General features: G+C 30.3%; 2 protein-coding genes across 2 annotated transcripts in view; both read right to left on the bottom strand.

Annotated features, from left to right (window-relative positions):
• The window catches only part of LOC125814442 (anaphase-promoting complex subunit 13), a 171,865-nt gene that overhangs the window by 100,076 nt on the left and 54,814 nt on the right, over positions 1 to 16,975 (bottom strand). The window lies entirely within an intron of this gene.
• On the bottom strand, positions 711 to 8,149 carry LOC125814367 (glutamate receptor 2.8-like). The gene is made up of 6 exons (XM_049493824.1): positions 7,942 to 8,149; positions 4,509 to 5,288; positions 2,950 to 3,500; positions 2,499 to 2,811; positions 1,462 to 1,868; positions 711 to 1,277 (listed from the first exon to the last, which is right to left on the bottom strand). The coding sequence occupies exons 1-6, from the start codon at positions 8,147 to 8,149 to the stop codon at positions 711 to 713; spliced, it is 2,826 nt and encodes a 941-aa protein (XP_049349781.1).

Genomic DNA, 16,975 nt, shown 5'->3' with positions numbered 1-16,975 from the left:
AGTGTTAGTGACTTGGTTCTGAATTTAATTTGTATACATATTTAGTGAGTTTCTTAACAAAAATATTGAATTTGAACTAAAACTCCCGAGTTCAGCCAAACCAGTACCTTGACTTCTAGCTCCGCCCCTGAAAATGGCATCGCGCAGTAAAAAGTAACAATGGTAAGCACCATGAGTCCATGACTACACAAAACAATTCTATTAATTAAAAAAAATGCACGAAAATCCATGAAAATGACTAAGATACCCTCAATGCCAATGTTAATAACTTTAAAATCCATGGCGACGGGTAAATGCTTTTTTTGAGTTCATATCAAGATCCTAGAAAAGACTTTTTGCTCACCATGTGTTAATTCTATTTCTTTCTATGAGTTAGCAGGTGAGAAGGAAAGACTAGTGCTTAGAAATCCGACTGACATTGAACTTAAACTACCTGTTGTCATTGAAAGAGTTCCAATTTTTCGAATGTCCCTTAAGTGATCAGACTTCACAAATGCAAAATAGGGTAAATTTACTCTAAACACTCATGTAATATGAACAATCACACATACATTCTGTATATTTTAAAATCAAACACTTGCATCCTTTATACAATGTGAAGGATAGCACATATATACATAAATACAGGGGTGGAGCTATCTATAGGTAAGGGGATGATTCAATACTAAGGAAGAGTGAAGTTCGAGGCTTACTAATACTAAAAAAACATCTTAAACCATTTCTACTTGACCATTAACTGCTTCATTCTCGCCACGCGAAGGTGAATCTCCTTCCTCCCCTGGAAAATGTAACATCTGCTCTGTATGACTAGAATTGCTTGGACTTGGTGGTCCAATAGTTCGTGGAGAAGGTAACGATGACAAGTTACCATGAGGACTCCGCGAACAATCTAAATCATGTGTTGAATCTGCTAGTACATCTCTTAGTTCACTTTTCTTGAAAGTATGACAACTATAGTCCTTTGTGTCAAACTTCCTGGCCAAGATTCTGCTTCTTTCGCGCAGTGAAAGATTAGATCGTCTTATGATGTGCCAATGCTCATGTATGAATTTTGTTAGAAAGATGACGAGAGCCAAAACTGCAGCAATTACAGCCATGACAAAGAGTCCCCAGAAGCTATCTAGGCCAAGACTGTTGGAGGAGAGTGATGTACTAGAATCGGAACATGTAGATTCACCAAACCATGCTCTCTCTATTTGTACCATCTTTTCACCTTCTGTCACATTCAACACTGCTCTCGAAACATCAGGTACTAGAGGAGATCCTATCGGGAAGGCCTGAATATAATTCATAATATTACTGTTAGTGGAAGGAACTTTCTTGATCGAAAAAGGTGAGGTAATAGAGTATAAAGCTAAGATGTTCAACTGAATCCAACATTTTCAACATCGTACATAGATATATATATATATGTGGAGTACTATACCAGAAAGAATATCAAGTAAAGGAAGAGTTACTTACAAATCCAAAGCCATCAGTCTTATACGTAGGTCCAATCGTGGTAAATTTCAAACAATAATTTGCAAGGAAAAGCTTCACATAAGGAATCTCATCGAAAACAGCAGCAATACCACCATTTGAACTTCCTTTAGCGAGTAAATCAACGCATTCCTCTGGAGTCTTATATGCCTTAAGCCTGTCCTCATCAAAGTTCATTTTTCGTAATAGTCCTACTACAAAAGAACCCGGTTGGTAGCCCACATAGTCCTTGCTCTTCAGAAGTTCTTTTACATCTTTAACAGTTGGCTGGAGTTTTTCAACTGTTAACATTGATGTAAGACTTGCTGTATAGCTTGAAGTCAATATGAGTACCACTAGGAACCAGATGATCAATACAAACCTCGCCAAATTGCTTACGATCCTCTCCTCTGTCGATATCAAGAATCAAAATGAAGAAATTTCAGGCTAGAAATCTAAAGCATATATTATACATAAGAACAAAAGGTAATTCAAATTGAAGAGTGTGTGTATGTGTGTGTGAGTGTATGTGTATACTCCCTCTGTATCGTTTTAAATGGTTATATTTGACTGGACATGAAGTTTAAGAAAGAAAGACTTTTGGTACATACCAAAAGTGACAACTTATGGTCTTCTAAACATACCATGACATTTCTTATGTCTATGAGAACATTGTCATTAAAGGCAAAATGGGAAGTGCTAATAAGTAATATCAAAAGCAAAAAGTTCTAAGGTGTGTGGGGCTTTAAGCGCAAAGCACAAATATAGTGTGGGGTTTAATGACAAAAGGCGCAAAGGGAGCAAAAATATACAAATGAATATGCGTTTAGTGAAAGACTAATGATTATAAGCATGAATGACAATTTTTTTTTATGATAATGTGAAATATCAATTGTTTAGTGTCGTCTCTTGATTGGCAAAGAAAAGTGACACTGAAGTGCACAAGGCAGAGCGCTCAACACATTTTGAGCCTCGCTTCAGGGCTTAAGCGCGCCTTTGATAACATTGATACTAATTCAAGAGGAGGAAAGGGAAATTACTCTGTGCAAAGACCATAGTTGAGAAGGAGAACCAAAAGATCATGCCAACTTGATGCCAAAAAGGTCCTCTGAAGTCTTCATTTACTCTATGTTCGAGTAGCCAAATAACGAAGCCAATGAAAACAAAAGAACAGAAGCTTGTTAGCCAGAGCTCCCAAGTCAATGGCTTCAAGAATACCCATGTATTATCTCTATTATCATCTTTGATTGGCACCATCATCGTAACTCCAGATTCCGTGTATGGTAATGTAAAGTCTACAAATTGTGACCTATTCAAGACAATGGTAGTGTCCCCTACAACAACATCAAAGTTCTGTTCATCGGTTAATCTTTGTAGCATGTAAGAATCATCAAAGTATACAAGTGCAATATATATTTCCCTATAAGATCTCTTCGCATTATCAGTATATATAACTTAAAAGTCGATAGTAGAGGAGTCAGAGAAATTTACCCCAAGAAATACTTGATAAACCAGTTCATTATAATCTCCTGCACTCTTTCCATCAGGAGCAGCAAAAGGAACATATTCATAAGGAACATAATATGGTAATGCTTCCATCACTGCATCAAAAACATCGATGCAGTATCCAGTAACTGTCGTTGTGTTAGTTGTAAGATCTCTTGTAACTTTCACAAACTCGGTGAAACCATCCTTCACCGGAACTCCAATTTTCAGTTTCTTCCCATTTGTTGGTATCACCCAACCTTTAGGAACAGAAGTAGTGTCACCAGGCCATATAATGGATCCAAAATTCTCCTTAGAAACAGAATATCCGCGTCTAGAATTCAGTTTTCTAACAATGCCATTTTCTCTTGTCCAAAATCCAATTTCTTTAGCACCATTACCAACAACATTGATGATCTGATAAGGTGGAGATTGCAATTGTCCATCCACAAGTTGAAAGTTTCCGCTAAGGCCTTTGAAAGTAGTGTTTAGTATAGCTTTAAGAAGCTTTGGACCATCCCTCGAAACTCCAAAAGCTTCAAGATCTGTTGCATTTCCTGAAAATTTTAGAGGTGTCAAAAAATGTTGCCGCACTCATGTTGGATCCTTAAAAAATGCACTACTTTTGAAGGAGCTAACATGTATTTTGTGACATTTTTTAAGAGTCCGAGCAACATAGCCCACCAACCGAATCTGCTCAAGTTTAAACTGGTTGCATTACAGCCTATTTGTTGACTTGATCAAGTTTATCAAAGGCATAATATATAAATGTGCCCTTTTAACTTCGACTTACTTTGCATTTATGCCCTCCATCTTTGGGTGTGCACAAGTAGACACTTAAACTTGTATAAAGTTTTACAAGTAAGCACATGAATCATATGTGGCATAATACATGTAGGACACAAATTGTCACGTAGGATGTCGCATAGGACATGTGTGTCTATTTGTTCAACTTTACAAGTTTAAGTGTCTAGTTGTGTACATTCAAAATTGGAGGGCATAAATATGATTTGAGTCCAAGTTAAAGAGCATATCTATGTATTATGCTTAAATTTTAACGTTAAAATGGGTTCAAAATTGATTAAAGGTTCATATGATCCGATTCACGCTAAGTGTGATTTGGTCGGATTGAATTGGGTCAAAATATATCAAATAATCAGTTATAATTAAACATGACTCGTGGTGTATTTGACTAAGCTTTTGCGAGACAAAATTTATTTTGTTAAGAAAAAAGCATAATACATAAACATGACCCCTAACTTGGCTCCAACTGGTAACTATGACCTTTTAACTTTGAGTGTACTCAAGTAGACGTTTAAACTTGTATAAAATTGAACAAATAAACACATTATTCATCATACATGACAATTTTGTGTCCTACGTTGCGTCCTATGTCATGTAAGACACGTGTGTCTACTTGTTCAATTTTATACAAGTTTAAGTGTCTATTTGTATTTTGTGCACAGTCAAAATTGGAGGACATAGTTGTCCGCTAGCCGAGTTAAGGATCATGTTTATATATTATACTCAAAATTTAACCCAATCTGTCCATATGCCACTCTTACCTGAAACATTTGGTTTACGAAAAAAGGCGCCACTGATTCTCGATTTCTCCACGGCCATGGCTAATGCAGTAGCAGAATCATAAGCCCATAATCCATACACATCCAATTCCACATCAACAATCCTCGGATTTTCTTCTCGAAACTTGATCTTCCATCTCTGAGTAAAATCCTCAACTTTTTTACTCTTCGGTACATAAGGTTTCACCCCAATAACACCTTCCATAGATTCAATAACCGAAGCATCCATCGAATTCAGTTGATTCGCCATTGCATCTGTAATAATCCAAACAAAACCTTCACTCATCATACCAATTTCCTTCGCCATTGCAAAAAGCTTCGATCCGAGTGAAATCGGCATATGCACAATAAAAACCCTAGTCTGCATATTCATCAATTTCAATAGCTCAGATTTGATCTGATCTAAAGTGGCGAATTCAGAAATTACACTTCGATAAGGTATACGAGTGTTGATTTCTTCCAATGCGTCTGCTAAAAAAGGGATTATTCCTTCTCCGAATTGATTGTCGATGTAAATTGGTACGATTTGTCGCCATCCGAATGATTGGATTATTGAACTGATAGGTTTTACTTGAGATGAATCGTTATGAGTTGTACGAACAAAAATTTGATTGCGGAATGATGAAATTGATGGACTCGTTGCAGAGAAGGAGATGATTGGAACTTGTGATTTTTGGCCTAAATTGATGAGGAAATCTGCTTGCATTGATGAAATTGGACCTATTATGGCTTCCACTTCAACATTCTTCAATAGGTCAAGTGCTGCATACAATCAATTTAAACGACGTGATCACATTAAATTGATCCTTATACAAAAATAGTATTTTTCGTGGTAACCTAACAATGAATTTAAATGATCTATTATAATAAAGTTTAAGTAACTATTGAAATAAATATTGTATGAACGAACAATACAATACAGCGGATAACAACCATACAAACAAGATCATGTAAATGACTGCAGACGTTTGATCACAATATATGCTGCATAATTCACAATCGCAGAAAATAAGTCAGAACACTATTGATCCTCTGATTAATCAAGTTATATTGGGGTAAATGAAAGTAGTTAAAATTGTTTGATAGTCTACTAGAATTATGCATGTATTATTAATACATGAATTAATTATGAGAAAAATTATGCATATTTTATATAGAGAAAAAGAACAAATATACCGATGAACTATCGTAAATGATATGCAGATACCTTCAGTCATACTTTTGGGACATTGATGTCCCAGCTTCCTTTCTTTTTTAACAAATAGAAAATTGTAAACTATATCTCATACTTCCTTTATTTTTTATAATAATATATTATGGGCTGTTGATATGTTAAATTTTTTAATTTACCTAATCTAAAATTTTCTATATCATTGAAGAAGAAATCGAGATTAGAATACAAGTCAGTTGAGTCAGTGCCATATGTTTACAAAGCATGCACCCATACTTAATTATGTAAATTTTCAATTATATATTAATAAAAGGTTATGTCAACCTAATAAACTATATTAATCACAACTGTTAATAACTTGTTATTTAAGTTACTATAAGTTTGAACAGGTCAAATGGACTAACAGCAAATATGTGTGGTACCACTCTATCATGATATTTTATATTCTCCTATCATAAAATATTTTGTATTACTCATCTATCTTAATCTATCTTAATTTATGTGATGTAATTTTATTTGATTTTGAGTTTAAGAAAGAAAAAATATTTTAAAATTTGTGGTTGAAAATAAGTCACATATGATAGTATGGATAAATCATTTTATTAAGGATAAAATATACATTTTAAAGCTAAATTGTTATTAAATATATAAATGTATCATTTTTTAACTGAATAAAAAAAGTATGTCATATAAATTGGGACAAAAAAAAATAGTATGTATTCTAGGGGATTGTTTGGCAGGAGGAATTAGAAGAAGAAAAATAAAATTATATATATATATATCAAATTTAGTATTATTTGGTCTCTTATTTGATAGTGTTTCAATTTACGATATATATTAAATATACACCTTATTCCATACTATTTTTAAAATTATGTCATTAGCAATATTAGATATTATCTTTATATTATATTCAGTGCTATTCAAACCACCACTAAATTCTTTAAGTTTTGGTTGAAAAAGTCAGAAAGTCAACATAAAAAGACTTTAGCTATTTAATTCAATCATACGTACCAATCTATCACTTGAATAAGATTAACAGAATATCTAATTATAAAATCATGATGTGACTTATTTAACTAAAATCATGATGTGACTTTATAGTATATATCATGACAAGCCGTTAGAACTGTTAAAAAATTTCACATGTTTTTTAAAAAAAATAAAAAAAATTGGAGGAGATTATTATTGAGTGAGAGCATATATATTTGGCTATAAGTTGTTTAAATTAATTTGTTCTAAAAATAAATTACTTTTAAAAAAAAGTTCAATATGAATAACGATTTGTTTTTGACCATATTATTTGAAACGTGCTTTCATTTGTTTTTTCGTATTTAGAATATTTTCAAAAAAGTGCTTTTAAGTATCAAGTTACCAAAAATGAAATATATTTATGTACAATATTAGCAAGGTGACACACAAAACATGCATGGTTAAACACTTATATATATAGAAAATGAGTTTAATTATTTAGGATACGTCACATTTTAGTTTTACTTTGAACCACAATTTGACTCATCTTAATTAACCTAATCAGTTTTGAACGGATCGAGTCATGACCCCATCTATTAACATCAGCGGCATAGCTAAAATTGATCCAAGAGTGGTCACTCGAATATTATTTGTCAAAAAGTAATATTGTGCATAGAGACAATAACATTGTGTATACAGACACTACAAGAAAAGTGTGAATTACATGGGATTTTCCTGGGGATTAGTATGAAACTTTGCAGGAAAATAAGTTTTCTACGAATTTTCATACTAATCCCCAGGAAAATCTCCATGTAATTCACAATTTTTTTACAGTGAAATCAGGAATAACTTTTTAAAGATATATAAAATTTTACCAAAATTTCTAGTTTCGTCATGATTAACATTAATAGTTTTGATATTATCACAACTTTACACACGTATGCAAACATATATATACAACCAAATTTATGTGATTCCACTTTTAGACATTTATAGATAACATTCTTCTTAAATATTAATGTAACTCATATTCTTTTTGATATTTATAGTATTTCCAAAAGAAAAAGAGCGATTTAGGGTCATGGATGATAAAATCATAATTGATATTTGAGTTTATCTTTAGTTCACTATGGTGAATTTTATTACTATTAGGTTAAATTGATCGACAATAATAGATAACTTTTTATATAAACGATGATATGAAAAATAGTGTCACAATTTACTGCAAGGTAACAATTTTTTTTTTCATATTATCAATACATATATACGTACCTGCTGCAGCAGCACCAACAACATCTTTCTTCGAGTCACGAGTATGGAGAACCAACCTAGTCTTATAATTAGAGCCATCAATGCTATAAAAGTCCGATAAAGCCATAGATATACAACTCAAACCCATTTTTCCAAACCATTCATCCATGTCCAACACAACTCCTACATTTATGGAAACTATTGATGATTTGTTTTGTGCCATAGCCATTTTCATGGAGAAAAATATAACTAAACATAGCAAGTAAAAAGAGAAGGAAATTGATGAGAAAATAATGAATTTTCCTGTTTTCTTTCTCATCTTCACAAAAAGAAACCTTTGAATCTTTGTTTAGTTGGACATGACTTAAGTTTTTTATATAGAGACCGGAAGACTTGACTAAAAACAAATATAATATTACAAATATATATATATTATATGTATATTATATATTAATATATCAAAATATATATATTTGTTGGATATTATTTTGGTAGACGGTTAGTTATTTCAATTTGTCTCCCATCTTGACAAAAAGAAGCCTTTTAATGGAAATCTTTGATTAGTTGGACATGACTTGAATTTTAGAGAGAGAGAGAGAGGGAGACTTGACTAAAAATAAATATATTATACTCTAATAATAATAATTATTATATATATATATATATATATATATATATAAAATACCTTACGAAATATATATTTATTGGATATTATTTTGGTTGACGATCATTTATTTCAATTGTTCTTTTAATAATAAGTTTACCTACATAACATCTTACGAAATATATATATTTATTGGATATTTATTTTGGTTGACGATCAATTATTTCTATTGTTCTTTTAATAATAAATTCACCTACAAAGGTTAGGGACTTGGGGTTAACTTTAACCAGTGTCGATACTAAGAAGAATTTTCAACTATTTAATTTTCATGTTTATGTGTCTTTCAAATATAGAGTAATTAATGATAAAAGCGGATTCAAAGATATAAAATCTCTAACATTAAACCTACTATACTAATGTTAAAGTTATGACTTCATCATATCTATTAGTTTAATAATTTCAGTATTACACAAAAGAAATTAATTTATTATATATAGATATACTAACATATATATTTAGATCATCTCTTCATAGACAAATATGGAATTCTAATAACTTGTAACACATATTTCATATTCAAATATACTTGATTTGAAGAGCTATCAAAAAATATTTTTCTATCTTAAAAAAAAAAGAGGGTGTGCGCAGATATCACCTACTCTAAACTCTACTTGTAAAATAGCAATAGATATGTTATTGTTCAACCCCTTTAAACTCTGTCCTCGACTACATTCGTTCTTGTTCCGATCAAAGGTGGAGCTACTATATAAATTATGAATTAGACATTATCCAATAACTTTATCTTAGATTACATAATTATATTAAAAAAATTATTCAATATGCATAAATAATTTATTTAAATATATAATATTTTTTTCTTACAACTAGTTCTGCGTGACTTTTCGATATGCATAAATATTCCTCTTACTTTTCTCTCCCTCTTTTCTAATTTCAACAGTCAAAAAATTTAATTGGTCAAAGCCAAAAATCAAGTCCAATTTTTTAGGAAACAAGTAATGAAAGTTACTAAATTAATGACTTTCATATAAGAAGCCAAATCCTAACAAATATTTTTTATATATTTGTTTCAATTTGCGTGACACTATATATGACTATATGAAAATTATGTAATTGCATGATTTAAATAACATAATCTATAAGAATTCCTATTATTTAAATTAATTACAAAAACTTATTTCCTTCTCTCTTAATATTCAAATGCATCACTCCACCTCTATCAGATGAGCGATTTTCCATGTTCATTGTCGTCTTATGAAAATAAATTCCTTGAGAGAGAAGGAAAAACAAAATCAATAAGTGATTTTCCATATTGATTGTCTCTTGCCTATCTCAACACTTCATCCCCCATTATTTTCACCGAAATTATATATAAATGTTCTTAGAATAATACTTTCACACCTACACTTATAAAATATAAATAAGCAACCCCTTTTTTTTAGGAAAATATTATTCTTCATACCAAAATTACTAAACTTCACCTTTTATTCTTAATAATGACATGATTCTTACTTATATATTGAAAAAGTAATAAGAATGACAAGTGTTAAATGAACTAGAGTGTTCATAAAATATCTGTAATGGAAGGTTAGTTATTTTGGGCGGTGGATCTAATGGTGTCGGTTCATTTGAATCCAGTAATTCCAACACAAATGCATAGATTTATATGTAAAAAAAATTAGATTTCAATAAATACTAGATATAAATTTATAGCTTTAAAAATATACTTTCCTTGTTAAAAAAGAATGACGTAATTTGATTTGACACGGGGTTTAAAAAATTAAAGAGAACTTATTAACCTTGTGGTCATAAATTAAATTTATGTCAAATGTACTAAAATATCTTTTAATCTTGTAGTCTTAAACAAGCCGCTTGAAAAACTGAAATTGAAGTGTTGTCAAAAAAGGAAAGGGTCGTTCTTTTTTAAACGGAAAAGTAATAAATTCAATGCTAAAAATCTTAAAAATTGAACTCATAATACTTAAAGTTTAAATTTTCCTTTGTTATTTTTCTTTACCAATAAAAAAGGAATCAAAATTTCGTTGTTGAGTTGTATTCATTGAATGGTGCTCACAAATCACAATCTCCCTAGTGATCATAAGAATAGGACTTTGCAATAACAACAATGTATTACTTTGATATGATTATTAAGTAGTAGAAAATTATATAGCTTTTCATAACGATAATGATAGATTAAGCTCCATCTTTAATTTTTTAATTGGTATCTAGTATCGACTTTAGAATCTAACTAATTCAGATGCATGTGGTAAAATATTCTCTATCAAAAGCTATTCAATATTCAATCCTCGGGACTCAAACCTGAAACCACTTAGTACTTACCACTCTACCTTAATGATAGATACTTTCTAATGAAATGTAAAACCTGCTTTGTTGTGTGACTAGGTTTCTTGTAGAACTTGCAATACTTGAAAAGATTCTTGATGTTAACATTGTTGAAAAAAGTGAAATGACAAAGGTTGAAATACAACTTGGTAGAATTTTCTTTTATGTTTTACCAATTGCAAAGTAAAGATTAATTATCTTTTTAATGGCTCATCATATCACAGAAGTTTCCTTAAGTACCTTTTAATATTATCAAGTATAGTGAGTCTTTGTCTAATATGTCATTAATGGGTCCTTTGTTGTTGATGTACACTTAAATACACTAAACGGTTCATACTTCTTTGTGATTATTTTCAATATATTTTGAATATCAAATTATACAAAAATAAAAAATAAAAAGAATGTAATATGGTTTATAAGAAACCTAATTTGATGCACTAATCCTTTGTACATTTGACTAGTCACTCTTTAATTTTAAGGGATACAACTATGATGATATGTCAAATACATTTGGAAGTTCTCAATTAGTTGATTATCTGATTATTATTTTTTAAGGAGAGTTTGATTCTTGTAATCCCCTTTCCTATTTCCCTTGTCCCAACCCCCAATTTAAGAAATAAAAAAATGGCAATACATCCATTATAAATTTATAATGATGTCTAAGTCAACACCAAGGATTGTGACGAGATGGTGAATCTAGTTCACAATAAAAGAGAGTAATAATTTTATGTTAAATGAATTTTGTTTTGAGGGAACTTTCGACTCAACATCTTGTTTAGAGTTTGTTTAGCTATGCGATATTTATCTTGGACGAGACAAGTCAAGAATGTTACTACTGAAATATTAGTGAAAATTACAACTTAATGGACTTGAATCTCTTTAGAGAAAATGAGATATACACGCCTCAATTTAAATATTTATTAATTCTTTTTATTTTTCAACCGAAATTTATGATGTTTTCAGCAAACACTTTTTATATATCCAAATTGAGGTGCCTAGCTAGTTCGAAACCCATGCTTATAAGAGGCAGATATACAATTTATTTACTCACATAGTTGACAGCTTGACACTTCTGTTCAAATTTATTTACTCATCTTGTTTTATATATTTCATTAGAATTTAAAATTTTAAATACAGTTTGTAGATTTATTTTTTAGGAAAATAATTTCATAATTTAGTAATATTGTTATGCTAATTCATCAAGCGTCTACAAATCTCTGACTAGGGCAAAATGATCTCTGAAGGCCCTTTTAGATTGTTTTTCATTTATCTACTTTTAAAAAAATAATTTATGATTTTTGGAGAAGAGAAAAGAAAAAATATAAAATAAAATAAATTTAGTAAGAAATCCTATTCAAAGTGACCAAATTAATTGTATTTTCTAAACAATAAGACTAAATTAACTATATATATATATATATATATATATATTGAATAAGAGAAATAAAATAAATTGTATTGACCAGATATCTTTAAATTAGATTTTTTTAGGAAAATAATCTATGTTTCTAGAAGAAAGAAAAGGAAAATTATAAAAAAAATGATTTTTTAGTAAGAAATTGACCAGATTCATTTTATTTTCTAGACCATAAGAATAAATCAAGTAAAATATTTATTAACTTAATAATGTAAAGAAAATTAATTGCATTGACCAGATTTTCTTTAATTCAGATGATACTTGGCTAGCAATAAATAGGACCTTCTAAGTAAAACTAGGGTAAACCCAAATGAAGGAAGCAATAGGTGAATAGATCGGCAAGATGAATGTAGAGAGACTGAGCTACTTTTCAGAGATTTGAAACTTTCAAACGAAAATTCACACTTCTAGATCCACTGTCAGAATTGTCAATAAAGCACCTCATTCTTTGAAGGAAAATTTTTCCCCGGAGAATGGTTCATAATAATATTTATCAACTTTTCCTATAGTGGCTCTAGAGGTGTGAAGTTTCGTTTTGAAGTTCCAATTCTCTAGCAACCAGTTCGGCCTCTCTGTATTCATCTTTTCCTATCTATTCACCTGTCACACATGCGTAAAGATATTGCCATTAATAGAAGGTGCTAAGTATCTTCAAATCTATCTGTCTACTAAAATAAAAAAGGAGTATTAACTATTTTTGAATCGCTCTTTTTATTTATGCCTGTTAAATAAAATCTTATACATAAATATATCGACATTTATACTTTGCGTTTTTTTTATATATGCTAGCTAGCCTTTAACATGGATTATATTATGAACTGTGGACACCTCATCTTGAGCAAAATACAAGTTTTAAATGCCTTCGATGTTGATTATGCCAACGGGGTTTTGGTTTGAAATGTACAAAATGCATGTCCTTGCACTTATAAGAATCATTAATTAGGTGAAATAATATCTACAACAGCTTAAAAAAACGTAACAATTTTTTATAAATTCATCATAAATATTTATAGAGTTTATTTATACACAGAAGATTAAGTTAATAGCTTTTATAAGTATAAAATTTATGTATACAATCTAAGACATAAGTAGGACAAACAATCGCTATATGATTATACTATAGGATTAAATATAATTTATTTTGATTATTGGAGCAATATAGTTGTAATTTTTTGTACGAACACATTTTGTATGTATTGAATAGACCAGATAGAGACAAGTCCTTATACCGATTAAATAAATTAAATTCTTTATAAGTTCACAAGATATATTTATACTTTTAATCTTGATAAAATTATTATTAGTTGTGTATATTATTTCTTATTTTAATTTATTAAGATGTGATATTCTTTTATGGGTCAATATACTCGAGAAATTTGATGATATAATATACACTGGTGAAGTAATAATTGGTTGATGAAATTCATGCAAAAATTTAAATAAATAATAAATTAATTAAATTATTGATAATTTAATTTGATTGATTAACATCTGAATCCTAACGTGAGGAGTTAAATAATGTCTAAAAGAATATCTTTGAAATTGAACAAAGTGCAATTACAATTTTTTAATGAAATAATTCATAATTTATCATATGATAAGATTAATTCAGCAATATATGATCCCTATTGTGCATGAATGAATAAGTAGAATTTAATGAAATCAGGAGTCTTTTTTGTGGAAAGAAGACCTGATATATATGTTTTAGAAACAAGTATGTTTTTTAAATGATTACGGTTGAAAAATTGTTAAGATTGGAAAATAATTTTAGAACCCTAAATTGCTAGTGTCATGATCCAAAAATGGATGTGATGACACTCGTCTTATTCCACCAAGACAAGTCAATCTAATCCAAAATACGATAGAAATGTAGAAAATAAACTATCAATAACATAAGTGCAGAATACTTAGTCAATCTCATAATATACCCCCAAAACTTGATTGTCACGTGTATAAACTATTAATTTATTAAAGCAAAATGACAAAATAAATACAACTCTCATTGTCTTTGTTAGTACAAGAACATCGTAAAAGAACAGGCATGCTGAAGTGACAACTATCTATCTCTCAAGTCTCTACGGAAAAGCTTTGAAGTGACTACGTTATTTTTGTTGTTGCATGCAAAGGTGATCATGAGGTTTAGTGAACAAACTTTATTGAATACGTTAGGAAGATTAAAGTTTTAAAAACTAAGTTAATAGTATTCCTCCGTTCCTATTTATATATCATCCTTATTAAAAATAGATAATCCTCTCCGTTTCTATTCATCATATATCATCCTTACTAAAAATAGATATATCCTTAATAGTAGTCATTTCACAAAACCAATGCATAAGTAATATTATTTTATTTTTTTCTTGGTTCAAATCACCCGTGGATGGGCTTCATTTAATATTAAATGACACTATTTTTTCTATTATATTTGAGAACAATTAGTCTTGAAAGTATGAAGTTGACAAATATAAAAAAATTACATGATTAATTCATGTTCATTGGTCAATTAATTAATCAAAATAAATTAATTTATGTTAATTTATTGAAAACTTGACTTCAAGAGAATATTAAATACGGATGTAATGGTAAACTTGCACAGTTTCTTAAGGAACGTGAAATCTAAAATAGTGAATATGAACAGAGTAAGTAGTAACTTTTCGTTCGCCAATTCCTTTTTTGATGAAATATATGCATCCACCAGCATTCAATGGACCAGGTCCCTTGATTCAATAAGAACAATGCAAAAAGTAATATACATAAAATAAGGAACACAAGAGTTAACGTGAAAACCCTCCAGGGAGGAGAAAAACACGACTTGTCTCGCATGATTTTAATCCAACTCCATAATCTTCAAAGAAGGCCAATGTAAAGGAATTAAGCTATTTTCCCAGGTTTTCTTTTTGTGTTTGCCCATGAATTTTTTTGGTGATACGACTTCCAGATGAATTCTTTGCAAAATTGTTACAGACCCTCCATGGGGAGTTGGGGAAGAAGTACGTAAAGTCTTACCATTTTTAGAGTTCATTTTGGGCATTTAAGGGTCAATTTACAAGAACTAGGCAATTTTCTTAGTTTTTCGTGTGTGTTATCCCATGAATATTTTGGTGATATGACTTCTGAACGATTTCCTTGTGAAACCTCTACGGAACCCTCCGTAATGAGTTGGGCGAGCAATAAGTATAGTTTCACCATTTTCATAGTCCATATTGGACATCCAAGGGCCAATTTACATAAATTAGGCGATTTTCTTAGTTTTTCGTGTGTTAGCCCATTAATATTTTGGCTATGCGGCCTCTAGGCGATTTCTTTGCGAAACATTTGTGGAACTCTCCGTAGGAAGTTGGGGGAGTAGTACATATAGTCTCACCATTTTCAGAGTCTATTTTGGACATTTAGAGGTCAATTACAAGAATTAGGTGATTTTCTAAGTTTTTCGTGTTTGTTAGCCCATGAATATTGTGGTGATACAACTTCAAGATGAATTCTTTGTGAATCCTTTACGGAACCCTTGAGAGGGAGTTGGGGCAGCAGTGGTACATTATAATCATTTTTAGAGTCTATTTGGGGAATTTAGGAGTGATTTTTTAGGAATTAAGCGATTTTTTCAGTTTTTTGTGTGTTAGATAATGATTTTTTTTTTATTATACGGCTTCCGGATGATCTCTTTGCGAAATCTATATTTCATGATTCAGTGTAAATACGAGTCAAAAATATTTATTCAAGCTCAATTAGTTACTTACAAATTATTTTAATCTTCGGCAAGAAATTCTCCTTCAAACCAATAAGAAACTATAAAACGACGTATTACAATTACCATCCAACAACAAAAAGAAAAAATCACTACAGCAGCAAACTATCCAGATATAATGGAGTATTATTTACAAACTTATATTGGGTGAACCGAAATCATTAGTTATAACTATTCACTTAGATTTTGAAGACATGGTGCTTAATACACGTGCAACCTTACGAGGTAGTGATGAGTTTCACACGCTTTAAGCCCAGTCCATGCACGATTATGAAGATTGGCCGCAGAGCGGTACCACCCACCCTACCCTACCACCTATATGCGTATGGTGAATCCTGATTATATGACAAATATAGTATGGATACAATTCAGGTTATATGAATCTCAAGACTAAGCTTTAATACATATGCAATATACGTATGGTGAATCTAGTTCACAATAAAAGAGAGTAATAATTTTATGTTGAATGAAAATATTTTTTTTAGGGAACTTTCGACTCAACATCTTGTCTAGAGTTTGTTTAGTTACGCGATTTTGGACGAGACAAGTCAAGAATGTTACAGGTGAAATATTAGTGAAGATTATAGCTTAATGGACTTGAATCTCTTTAGAGAAAATGAGACATACACGCCTCACTTTAAATATTTATTAATTCATTTTATTTTTCAACCGAAATACAGACACTTTTTATATATCCAAGCTGAGGTGCCTAGCTAGTTCGAAATCCATGCTTATGAAAGGCAGATACACAATTTATTTACTCACCTATAGTTGACAACTTGACACTTCTGTTCAAATTTATTTACTCATCTTGTTTTATATATTTGATTAGAATTTAAAATTTTAAATAATGTTAGTAGATTATGTTTTAGGAAAATAATTTAATAACTTAGCAATATTGTTATGCTAATTTATCAACAAATCTCTGACT

This window comes from Solanum verrucosum, unplaced genomic scaffold (assembly GCF_900185275.1).
Source record: "Solanum verrucosum unplaced genomic scaffold, falcon-dt-bn FXZP01000268.1, whole genome shotgun sequence".
NCBI lineage: Eukaryota > Viridiplantae > Streptophyta > Magnoliopsida > Solanales > Solanaceae > Solanum > Solanum verrucosum.
This window is presented reverse-complemented; position numbering and strand designations above follow the sequence as displayed.